Consider the following 13,493-nt stretch of genomic DNA (forward strand, 5'->3'; position numbering starts at 1 on the left):
CGGGGAAGCGTCACTGCCACCGCTGCTGAAGTGTTACCGGTGTTTGTGCTCCTTCGCTCAAGAGGCATTTTATCATTCTTCCACCCCCCCCCCCCCCCCCTTTAGCTCCTCTCCTCATCCGAGCAGCAGGGAGCCTGAGGGATACAGACAGAGAGCTAAACACTGTGGGTTTATGCACATATGCACACACACACTGGCTGTTCCCGCACCTCTCAACACCCTCCTCTTCCCTCACTTTTCCTTCCCCATTTTTGATGTCCTGTCTTCACCTTCATGACCAGTTGTAAATCTGGAACAGAGGAAGAAGTGCAAGCAGGAGCGAAGAAAGAGAGGAGTTAGAAAAGACAGTTTTTCTGGGGGGGGGAAAACACTTGCTGTCACGTTGTGAAGTTCTCCAGGGGGAGTGTGCAGACATCCAAAGCTGCCAAACACACACAGTCACTGATAGCTCACACACACTCGCTCTCACACAGAGAACTGGTCTAAATGCGTACTCCTACAGGTGCTGAGAGAGGCAGGTGAAAAACAGGTGAAACAGAAAAAGAAAGACATTTGGAGGAACCAGCCGGGGAACGATGGAGCAGTTGGATGACAGCAGAAAGCACAGGTAAGTTACACACACACCACACACTGCATCACACACTTATTCTGTCACTTTATCTGATCGACCGTTCAGGAAATGGTTTTATATATAAGATATGAAGATAGAATAGACAAATACTAGCACAAGCAGCTCAGGGGGAATGTGAGGACAGACCCAACAGTATGAGTGCAGTCATACTTTCAGTTTTCATAAGTGAAGAGTTTCCTCGAGAGAAAGCTCCCCCATCTGCTGCTGACAGAAACAGAACAGCCAGTTGTTACTATAACAAGAGGACATATTAGGATATTCACTCTGAGTTTTGGCGGTAAGCTGCTTGTTTAGAGTGTATGTAAGTGTGTTTGTTTGTGTGTGTGTGCGCAAAATCCTTTCATACCTTCACATCACTTAAAATGACTTATGGATTATAGATGTTGCACTAGCAGTGTTTCACTGTCGTATCAGTTGTCTGGTAATGCTCATTGATTGGTCCCATAAGCTGCCATGTAGCAGCTCTAATTTTTCTTCATTAGTGACTTTTCTTTTCCAGTTTGCATATACCATGTTGCAGCATAATGTAACACAGTTTCTTTGAGCTCCATAGTTCACATTAACATAGATCAGCGGGTCCCAGCAGGGTGTATGTGGCCCCCTGAAAGGCTCACAAGATACACCTGAGGGGTCACAAGCTGATTGACAGGAAAATAAAAGTGAAAGATATCATTATTTTAAATTTAAATGAATTATTGTGTCTAATTAGATTATTTTGCCTTTAGGCTTTTGATAAACTTTTGATCATAATTGACCATGTGGTATCATATGGATCTAAACAGTTTCAATATGATTAGAAGGGGTAGACAAATCCTATTTATATGGGACAAAATTATATTGATATCTGACCTTTGTCTAATCTTGTAAAATACTGGCAGCTTTAAACTCTTCAGACTTCTGAAATATTTGTAAATGTATAATGTTGCAAGAGACACCAGTAGACCCATGGTCCTTGATATAGGGGATATAGGGGATCACAAGATCGGGGGATGGTAAAATTGCAGAAAATCATATTTCTTTCACATAAAACTAAATGTATTTTTCTCAATTTAAATTAAACAACCTGACAATTGGGCTGTTCCCAACACATGCACACACTAATATGGTGAAGAAGAAACAAGGATTTGTATTAAGAGTGACAAACCAAAAAGGGGTGGGAACTGCCGACATACAACCAGGAATATGTATGTCACTATGTGAATGAAGCCATACTATCTTCGCTTCATGTATATTTTGGGTAAATCTGTCAGCATACTGAGATTTCCATTGCTTTACGTTTGATTTGACGAGGGGCCAAGCCGATCTAGAAATGCTCCCGTCCTGTCAACGTCACTCATCTTGGCTGATACGTCCGGTCTGCAATGATTTCCTGTAAAGCTGTCAGGTCTTCATGTGTGAGAGCGGGAACCCACAGAGAGATGGGGTGGCAAAGTTACCAGTTAAACCCCATATGATGAATGTATGTGGCAGATGTTATGTGATAGGATTCGTTATAAGCTCTGGGTTAAGTCATATTGTGAGTTTAATTTGTGTGTGGAAGATGTATCAGCTGTGTGTGTACATGAACATATGCACTTCACAAATCACCTTGTCTTTCACAATCCATCCATATGGAGGCGAGACAGGGATGGAGAGATAAAAGGAGGAAAAGAAGGGTGGAGCAGTTGAGCTGGTTGACGTTGACAGAGTGTCTCTACGGTGGTGTTTACTGGCACATAACTGTTAATGTAACTGTTTTAATGATGACTTTAGGGAAGAGCGATGGAAGTGCTTCATTGAGTGGAGTCTCATTAATCCAACGTGTGATTGAAGTCTTTTTTCCCTGAGTACTGACTCGTATTGAAGTTCTAAACAGGTTCATTAGGCGTTTTTTTTGTGTCCACATGTCCACAAGAGCACAAAACAATGTAGCCTCTGAGGGAACCCGCCCATTTCACACAGCCATTACTCATATCCATTACTCATAAAGTTTGCTTATTGCAGAATGTTGAACATGTAGTGGAATAAACTCACCAATGGGAAGGTGTAGCTAAATAATAAGACTGAGTTTTCATTTCATTTTCACTTCATTTTGTGTTAAAGGCACGTTTTTTTTGGCCACTTGGGGGCAGCAGCAGAATCAAGTAGTAACACTAAGTCATCATCCTCAAAGGCAACATTGTTTGCAAAAAAAAAAGACTTATCTTAATATCTAGCAGATAGTGATGGATTTTATTTTTATTTCTAAAGGCCTGATGAATGTAAGTCCACAATGAAACTCTCCTTTTAGCTTTATTTTTGGTCTCAACCAACTCTTGAGGGGAATGCTCCATTAAATTCACTATACCTTTGTCCTGCTCTTTAGCTGCTAAATGCTAACACTAACATAGTACGTATAATGTGCATGACATATGAGTGTTTGCTGATGCTGATTAGAGGACTGTGGGTGAAGCAAACAATACTTTTCCAAAGACTCCATAGATCTGAGGGAAACTGTAGAGTTGGTATTAATTGAGATTGTCACTAAAAATGACTTTCTTCACATACATGTAGTCCATTTGATCCATTGCTAACATGGAATCATTGGTTAAGAATATCAAAAACAAGCTGTCGAGATAAAATGCAGGTGATACTATATGTGCAAAAACCAAGATGGTGTAACATTTTATCTTTCATTGAGCGTTGACCAGCAACACTGTACTCAGTGCTGCCATTCTAAGTTGGAAGCTGTATTAAAGACCATATTCTATATGCCTACATCAGTATTGCTGGAGTCAGATTGTGTTCTTTAGTCCTCCACTACAATTTATTTCACAATTTATAAATGATCTGTTTTGCAGTTTTGGTTTTATACTACAACATATATACAACAAAATAAGTACAATGTATTTGTATCTGTTAAGATAAGCTTTAAATCAGCAGCTACTCGGCACCATATAGAGTAATTCAAGTTAAATCTAGCTTTAGCATCTGCAACACTCATATTTTGTTGACATTAATGCATCAATAATTCAGAATAATAACTACTTTAACTTTGGTACTATGTATTCGATGCTTATACCTTTCTACTTCAGTAAGAGTTCTTCTAACACCACTGAATAAATAGCTTCCAGTCATCAGAGCAGAGCAAAGTGAACTCTCAAAATCAAACCAGAAAATTAAATGACTGCCGCAGAATTCGTTTTCACACCGGGAATTCTTGGACTGATCTCAGGTCTGCATAAATGAGGCTCGAGAGAATCCTGACGTTTCATGCGGCTGTCATACCGCCTGCAGTAAGCTGATGAGAGGCAGGCCATCTACTACATTATTACCAGCCCACTAATTCAAGCTCCCTAATTAATGCAATCAAATCAGCTTCCACGGTGCTGTTAAAAATCAAGGTTCAATGAAGGCATGTTAATAATTATCTGGTGAGGATGCTTATTCTATCAAGTAGATCCTCTCGGCTCATTTCCTCTTCACCCCCTGGGGACTCCATCATGTCTCAGCTAAGTTAAATGCTACCTAATGTATATATACTGTATTACCAAGGAGGTATGTTGTATTTTAGTAGAAGTAATGCATGATCTAAACATGCAGAGTATCAGGTTTTGCTGCTGTTTATTCGTTTTGTTATAAAGATCATCTTCCCATCATTATGATGAAGTTAAAAGGAAATATGTTATTAAGTGCCTGCCGGTTTGCTACAAAAATGTCCAGCCCTGCTACTTTTTCCTGCGCTGCAAGTGAACAGCCCAATGAAAAAAAAGATACAGTGTTTTTACAGGAAATATTTTAAATAAATGTTTAGAGGCAAAGAGACTTAGAAGATTAATTTTACTGATAAAAAAAAAGAGAACAATTGTATGATGTATATATTTAGTATTTCATTTGTTGGAGAATTGATGCTGCAGCTGGACAATGAACAGCGCTCCTCTTATTGTATGACACATTTTCAATTTTTCTTGTTCAACTTTCTTTCACTCATTTCCCGGCAGTGTCACACAGTAATCTCGTTGTTCTATTTTCCCATCCTGTCTTACCAAATGTACAACCGCAGCTGCATGGCTATTTTCATATAACAGTACATTCTACGAGGAATTTGTATGTGTGTAGTAATTTTGATGCTGACGCATGTACAGTATGACGTGGGTCCCAGTGAGAGAGTGTATCCTGGGCTGCACTCCATCTGGAAATCTCTATAATTATAGAAAAACCTGTGTCACTCAATGTGCACAGGTGTGTGTGTGTGTGTGTGTGCGTGTGTGTGTGGGTGTGTGTGTGTGTGTGTGTGTGTGTGTGTGTGTGTGTGTGTGTGTGTAAAGTTAAATGCACAACCACAACAGGATTTAAGGATTACACAATTTCTGATGACATGGAGTTTGAAGGTTTTTTTTCTGAATTTCACTCATTTGCTGCCAATCAGTTTATTTCCATTTATTTAATTTTAAATTCAGTTAAAAAGATAATAAGTGAATCAGCTGATTGCTGCGTGTTAGTGTGTGATTTAAATTCACTTGCAACATATTGAGTCACATCATTCCTCACTGCGCTTTAAATGCTGCACATTACACACATGTTGCTGCTAATCTGGAGCTAAAACACACACACACACACACACACACACACACACACACACACACACACACACACACACACACACACACACACACACACACACACACACACACACACACACACACACACACACACACACAGCTAATCTGAAGCCCCATTATGCTGCCTCATCCCAGCGATTACACTGTTTAATGAACTCTTGACCCTCTCTCCAGTCATATGCCCCATCAAGTGAGTCTGTTCTCAGACTGTTGTTTGCAATCATCCTCCCTAGAATTACCCTTTCCCACTCCTTTTGTTTAAATGTTAAGTTTGAATTTATTTACCTACTTTAAAAAACAATAACTTTTAAATTTAAGATCGTTTGTGGGAATCTCATTCTCCTTTCAATCTCACACTTGAAACTCAATTGTGTATAACTTTCTTCAAATGCAGGGATTGTGAATTATTAATAACAAACAAAAAAACTGTTCTCAGTTTCCTCAGATTGTTTCAAAATAAGCAATAATTTACATAATGACTTGATTAAAAAAATATCCTTAGTAAAGCAATAACATATTTAATATGCATGAACCACCATTGTATTAAATAAATCAGATGTAAAATGTTGATATGGTATATCCAAGATTCCCAGCCTAACTCCAGACAGCACACATTCAGTGTATAGTGTGTGGCTTTTTTTATAAATCTACCTCTACCTCTGATCCACACACTTTAACAATGTTGAACAACTAACCTAAGGACACCAGGTTGTCTCTGTGTTAAATATTAGCCTCTCTGGTCTGCCCAGGTTGTAAAATTAGCTTTATTCAGCACAGCGGTTGGTAAATAAAAGAGTGGGTTGAGGATTATACGTGTTACCTTGTTTTTCTGCTTTAGCTGTACACAGAGTATCTACAATACTAATTGTTCGTCTTCTATTCTAAGAAATATTCAAAGTATAATCTTCCGTCTCATGTCTGCCACTTAGGATCTGTTCCTTTTTGAATTGTGCTGCGTGGGGAGTTGTTTGTTTTGAATCTACACCTCGCACAAGTGGGTGGTGGGTTAGTGGCTGCTCTGTGCTCACATGGAGACATAATGATTCATTGGATACAAATGAAGTGATCCCAGGATTTACACGAGAAAGAAAACAGCCTGGCCGTAGATAAAATCAGCATAAACTCCCGGGGGGGCTCTGCATAAATCATATTTCCAAATGATATGTTTTATATTTGACCTCAAACAAACCCATGTCTATATTGACTTGATTCTACATATAAATGGCCAAATGGTAAATATGTCACTTTATGCAGATGACAATGCTCAAAATATCTTTATTACATAATTCAGTTTTACTAGAGGAACATTTGCAACATCATTTTACAAATATATATATATTTTTTAAATGAAACCAAACACCATCCACGCGACACAGATTTATGAAGTAATTCTTAATAAAGGCAGCTCCATGTCCATTGTTGCAGGTATAACCCTTTATTGACTAAAGTTTGATTCCAGAAGCATCTAATAAAAGGATTAAATTGCCTTTAAAGGTTTAAATTAGATATGTATTTCTTAAGGTACCTAAAGCCCAGGAGCAGAATGCCTTATTGAAGATGAATGATTGATATGCCGGGCGCATGAACAGTGAGGAGAGGTGGGACACGTTTAACCCTGTGTTGCTTTGAAAGGAGCTTTGAATCAAAGCAGGGAGGTGTTGTTAATTATCAGGGTGGTCTCTGATGGCCACAGATGAGACCGACCCTCAATATAAAACCCCCCACCAAATATGTGGAGATCTTTATTTGCTATAAAGAAAGACCACCTGCATTTATAACACCTTCAAAGGTATTTCATTACAAGGAGAGATCTTCAAACTGCTCACATTTGATTGAAGTGGCTGGATGCAGATGTTGAAGACACTTGTTCTGTTAGATGTGTGTTGAACACAGTCCAAAAATCAGATGTTGATTATGGCAGTGACCCAATTTAGGAGACAGCATCATAGCCATTTAAAACATTTTTGGGACATCCTTCAGCTATGAATGTTGTTGATTTCACGAATCTCAGTAAAAATATCATCACTTTACACGGATGTTGGCTACTCCCCTATTTATTTGATAATTTAAGTAAAGGTACCCCATTATCCTTTTTTTTGGGTTTTCCCTTACCTGTAGTGTGTAATATAGGGTTTTGTGCATGTAAAAATTAGCATTATAGAACCTTTGTAATACTTTGGAGCTTCAGATTAACAAATCAAATGAATCAACAGATAAAATATGGTGTAATATTATAGATTAAGATTCACTGATCCCTGGGACACATTCACAGCTACAGAGCAGTATGTAAAATCATTTAAATTAGCTCTGCCTATAACAGCTGCAACAATAAAGAGATGAACACAATAGGTCATAAATAATTATAAAGCAAAACTACAATATACATCATAATGGAAACCAAAATGACTGTTACAGGTTTCTGTTTAGAAGGAGGAGGAATTTAAGGTTTAAAAAAAAGTATTTTCAGACAGAACGATGACATCAGCCCACTTGATGTGAGGCTGGCTGAAGTAATGTAATATAATGTAATCCCAGTGATGAGGGTCGAGGACCTGTGAGGCAGTTTTGGCATCCTGCGTGTGTGTGTGTGTGTGTGTGTGTGTATGTGTGTGTGTGTGTGTGTGTGTGTGTGTGTGTGTGTGTGTGTGTGTGTGTGTGTGCACTGAATCCAAAATGTGTAGAGATGGAGAGATGATTACAGTCATGACACTGGGGGCTGGATTAGGGGGGATTACATGCATGCAGACTTGCAAACACTGTCGCTAATACACACACACACATACACACACACACACACACACACACACACACACACACACACACACACACACACACACACACACACACACACACACACACACACACACACACACACACACACACGCACACACACACACACACACACACATACACACACACAGTTTGTAGGGCTAATAGTGTCATACAAAGAGGGTCAGAGAGGAGGCCAGGAGGTACAAATAAGGGACAGATATGTACATACGGATAATCGTGAATCATGTCAAAAAGATCATGAAGTAAAGCAGCTTGTGTGTCTGACTTTTGCTCTCTCCTTCCGTTCTCTCATCCTCTCTCGCCCATATTCTACCCCTCCTTTCCAGGTAGTAAGCTGCCAACATGGCCATTCCCAGGGGTCAGCCTCCTCCCTCTCCTTGGCCTCCTCTCTTCCTCCTCCTCCTCCTCTACCTCCTCCTCATCTCCTCCCCACCCCCCCTGCAGGCCCGGCCCCTCCTCCTCCAGCAGTCAATCAACGTGGCGGTGGTGTTCAGCGGCTCCAGCTACCAGAATGAGGTCAGAGGTCGTCTCAGCGGGGAGAACTTTGTGGACATGCCCGTGGTGGTCAGCCCAGTGACCGTGCTGGTCAACGACACCAACCCCCGTGACCTGCTGACTCGCCTCTGCGATACCATGGCAACGGAGAAGCTGCACGGAGTCGTGTTTGAGGATGATGTGGGTGTTGGTGACGACACTCAGGTAAAAATGTTGTGTTTTTTTCTTTCTGATAAAACATTCCATACAGTGTCACGTTGTTTAGCCTGTTAAGCCCGAGAGACCCCGGTACCGGGGTACTGCCGCAACATCTTGCAGGAAACAGTGTCTGAGGGCATGTTCATTTAATAAAACTATGAATGTTTTATATCCATGTAACGGGAAGAAACTTTTTTTTTTTTTTCAAAAGAAACCCCACAATGCTAACACTGAGCCTCTGAATTAGCAACGAGTGAAAAATGCTAACACCTTACTGCACCGAAAATCACTCACAAAACCTTATTATTTATCTTTTCACCACATCCAACACATCGATTCACATCGTGAGGTGACACAGAATCGATTGACACCGACATTACCACTGAATTATACGTATTTGCGACGTTATAAGCAAAAACGGACATCAAAATAGGTGACGCTAGGTAGCTAAAAATGCTAACATTTTTACCTTGGCTCTGTAGTCTCTCCAAAGTGGTCTTCAATGGCATTAAAACGATAAAAACGCTGCTGAAGTTAATCCATAGGTTAATCTAATGTGTCTGTGTCCCTTTGAAATTGATCTGATAATCCATAAGCATTAAAACTGCTTTTCCGTTTCCAGATGTCAAAGCTAGAGATAGGTTCACTCTGATGCAAAATTACATGCACGAAGCCTCCACCTTTTCTCTTCACAACGTGTGTGTGTGGGGGACTCCCCCTTCGATTCTATTGGCTCTAACGGTCAGAAAGAGGTGTCAACCATCAAAATCGACCAAGGGGGGCCAGAGATATGGAAAATCCACCCAAATGACCCCAGAAGTGGTTTATTTTTGCTAAATCTCTCTAAAAAGGTCAAATGTCACTTGTTTTGCATCAATCTTGATACAGGGTACTTATTATATGTTGTACTTTGGATTCCTAAAGCTTTTAGTCTACTAACCCATCATCCAAGGGTAGTTTTCACTATAAGTAAAAAAGATTTTTTGGACGGACACTATAATTTACAGTTTGTTACTATGTAAAATCTGAATTTTCTTTAAAATAAAAAACATCTATATTGATTTTGACTTTTCTACATCCAACTCACAGGTTTATCATTACTTTGAGACAAAAGATTATTAATTTAACCCTTTTAGAAGGGAAGATATGGTCATTTGTTCTGGGAATGTCATTTTCGAGCCTGAAACCTGAAAAACAGGCTCAGGGCTTAACAGTTTAGTCACCCACAGCCAAGTTACTTAAAGCTGCACAAGGCAACATTTTTATTGAAAAAGGTATGCTATCTAGTTAAAAAATAAGTACTAATTGAGATGCCAAGAATGTACGTGTTTGCTCAAAGTAAATGATGTTGCTGGTATGGTTTCTGATTGTAAAGTGATATGAAATCGTAACAGTTATTAGAACCCTAAACAGTCCCCCTACTAAGTATTATCAGTTAAAATCAATTAGTTTAACAGTGTCTCACCTTTGGCATGAATGGTTGCATTGAAAAACCATTGGTTTGACTGGTTGTTTCACTTTGGCAAACATTCAAGTTTCTGAATTAAATCTAACTGTTCAAACTGATTGAATTTGTGCTGTGTCACTGGTGCAGGAAAAACAACATCATTCTTTAGGCAAATACTAAATCTGTCTGTTTCATCTCCAGGTGGCAGAAGTGGCACAGATCCTGGACTTCCTCTCCACTCAGACAGCTCTGCCAATCGTTGGCATCAGTGGCGGCTCTGCAGTTGTCATACCATTCAAGGTACTGTCAAAATAATGAGCCCATCACTTCAGCATTGACCCATCACCACCCTGGAGCTGGAAACAGAGCTAGAGTAGTTTTCCTTCCTGCTATGTCACAGTGATGCCACACAACAAATACAATGTGTGTCCTAGAGGTGTTGATACAACATTTTTCACAAACAGCATAATTAGCAATTTAGGAAGCAAGAAAAGCAGATCGTAGTAATGATGAACAACAACCTGCAGTGTAAACCCTGTCAGCAGCAGCAGAGCCTCCTGTCTTACTCAGAACTCTTCTAACCGGCGTCATTCAGCTTAAAACAACTTAAGTAGGTCAGAGATGTGAAACCTATTTTGGCAAGCAACTCACTGAATGCAAATATTTGGATATGAGCAATACAGATGGGTGAATTATCAGCGATTGTGGGGGAAACTTCTGAAGCAATTGGAGTCAACACTCAGAGAGACACGAGGAGAGCTGGAGCTTTGATGGCAAACACTGACGGTTTATTTAGAGCTTCGGCCGGAGAATTCACAAGACATGTCACGGGCCACGGTTTGACCACACGGTTGAGATGCCACAATCAATTCTGAAGAACCCTCCTGTAGTTCCAGGTTTTAACTAGTTCAGAGTGTAATAATCAACATTCTTCAATAGATAGACTTAACAGCTGAGGACACTGAATCACATTTGTTGTCGCTTATGGCTCAGGGTCATCTACACCCCGAGAAGGATGTGTTCCAGGCAGACCCGGCGTCATGGGCCCCATATGTTTATTGTTGTTATTTGTAGGGCTTTGTAATACCATATATTTTTGTATTAAAAAAATAATAATATCATTTTTTTATTTTGCTATGAAATTCTGAATTAATCTCTGCGCGCGAAGCTGGTTTTTCGCGGGGTTGAGTCGTGTGTGTGTTTTTTTTTTAAGTGAGATGCGTCACAGCAGCCTGTCAGTTTACTCTGGCTAGGTTAGTTTGGCCAATGGCTATTATCCTTTTTTATATGTATCGGCAACAATGGATATCAGGAAGTGGTTCACGAACAAAAAGAGCTCACAAAAGGATTGTGGCACTGGCAACTCAGCACCAGATGCTGGGAACTTGACGTGTCCCCCGCCATCTCTTCTACCTTCTCCTCCACCAGGACCCGATTCAGACGCAGCCTCTTCGGAGCCGGGCAGCAGCAGTTCATCCTTTAGCAGCCCAGGCCCAGCTCCCATAGTTTTCCATCTCGACTGTTCTCCGGGAAAAAACGTAGTTTTGCCAGCTCATGGTACCAAAACCGACCCTGGCTTGAATACTCTGTGAAAGGCGATGCTGCGTACTGTTTCCCATGCAGAACGTTTAAGGCTCATCATCATGACGCATCGTTCACCGTAAAAGGCTTCAAAGACTGGAAGCATGCCTTACAAAAGGACACGGGTCTTAGCAAACACAGGTCTTCCAAGGAACATTTAGTGTGTGAGAAATTGTGGAGAGAAAAACAAATGCGCATCGAGACTGGTCAGGAAATCACAACTCTTGTCAACAAAGATCAGCTGGCTCGTAACAGATATTACGTGGGCTCCATTATTGACAGTGTGACTTTATACCAGCAATCTTCCTTTCCGAGGTGACCACGACTCTTTAGAGTGTATGTCCAAGTCTGGCAGTGGGTTATTTTTGTCATTGTTTGAGTATACCATCGAAAAATACCCAGAACTCGCGAAAATTGCCCCCACCATTCCCAAAAATGCTACCTACATAAGCCATGATATACAAAACGACATAATTGACCTGATGAGCAAAGTTGTAACGGAGCATATTGTTGAGGAAATAGGCGACTCCTTTTACACTGTCAAAATGGATGGAACCCGAGACCCAACAGGCTGTGAAAACATTTCAATTGTACTGCGTTTTGTTGATGAGAACTATGTCATAAAAGAAAGGCTCTTGACAATCGCCACAGCAGTTGCAGGTGATGCAAAAACCCTCACACAGACACTCATTGATGAAATACGCAAAGTTGGCCTGAGCACAGACAAAATTCTCAGCCAGGTATACGATGGGGCAAGTCTTATGTCGGGGAGACACGGTGGGGTTCAAAGACTCCTTCAAGATGAACTGGGCAGAGAAATCCCATATGTGCACTGCTTCAACCACCAGCTGCACTTGGTCGTTGTTCACGCCATGTCCGGTGAGAGAGCCATTGAGGATTTATTCAACATCTGTAATGTCCTCTACAAGTTCACACGAAAGCACATTATCAGGGAAACACGCTGAAGCGTTTACTCGAACAGCGCTGGACAGGGCACCTGGCCACTGTTCAGATTATTCTGAAATCTTTTCAGGATATAGTGGAACTACTACGACACGTTGAAAACTCTGCATCATTTCCAGCTGACTTAAGGCTGGAGGCAGCAGGCTTGCTGAGCAGAATTTTAAAGCCAAGCTTTAAATTCCACACCCAGATGATATGCAAGATATTGTCCCTGCTTGAGCCAGCTAACAGGATGATGCAGTCAGAGGAAATGGACCTTCAAACGGCAGTCCAGCTTGTCAACACTGCCAAAGAGTGTGTTGAGGCCCTGCGCACCGAAAAGGTGTTCACGGAGATGTGGAGTGAGTGCGCAGAGGAGAGAGAGGATGATACTATCCATCCCGGTCCCACCAAGAGAAGGCAAACTCTTTGGAGGATTATGTTGTTGAAGAGACAGTGGGAGTGGGAACACAAGAAAACCACCAGATGACAGAGCAACGGCGGCTGTTTTACAGCTGCATTGATGCAGTTACGGGAGAAATTGCGCGCCGCTTTGGAGAGCGAAACAGCGCATTAATGGAGGCTATTGCTTCACTCAACCCGGAAAGCAGCTTCTTCCTGGAGCCCGAAAAAGTGGAACCGTTGCTTAAACTGTCTGGAACCACGCTCGTTGATGCTGAGTTCATTGTGGCCAAAAAGCTGATTCTAAAACACATGGACAGCTTCACACCACCAGAGGATGGGAAATGGACATTGAAAACTTTACTTGGTCATCTCCACACGACGCTTGAGGCAATGCCAAGTGTTCTCTCCGCATTTAAGGTTT

General features: G+C 41.0%; 1 protein-coding gene across 1 annotated transcript in view; it reads left to right on the top strand.

The window, feature by feature from the left end:
- The first annotated feature begins 8,346 nt into the window (after window positions 1-8,346).
- LOC117473449 (glutamate receptor ionotropic, NMDA 2C-like) overlaps window positions 8,347-13,493 on the top strand; it is a 41,535-nt gene continuing 36,388 nt past the window's right edge. Inside the window, exons 1-2 of the mRNA XM_034119029.1 lie at window positions 8,347-8,703; window positions 10,346-10,444. Of these exons, the coding sequence (XP_033974920.1) occupies window positions 8,347-8,703; window positions 10,346-10,444 (456 nt within the window). The remainder of the gene's footprint in view (window positions 8,704-10,345; window positions 10,445-13,493) is intronic.

The sequence above is a fragment of the Trematomus bernacchii genome, unplaced genomic scaffold (genome assembly GCF_902827165.1).
Source record: "Trematomus bernacchii unplaced genomic scaffold, fTreBer1.1, whole genome shotgun sequence".
Lineage (NCBI taxonomy): Eukaryota > Metazoa > Chordata > Actinopteri > Perciformes > Nototheniidae > Trematomus > Trematomus bernacchii.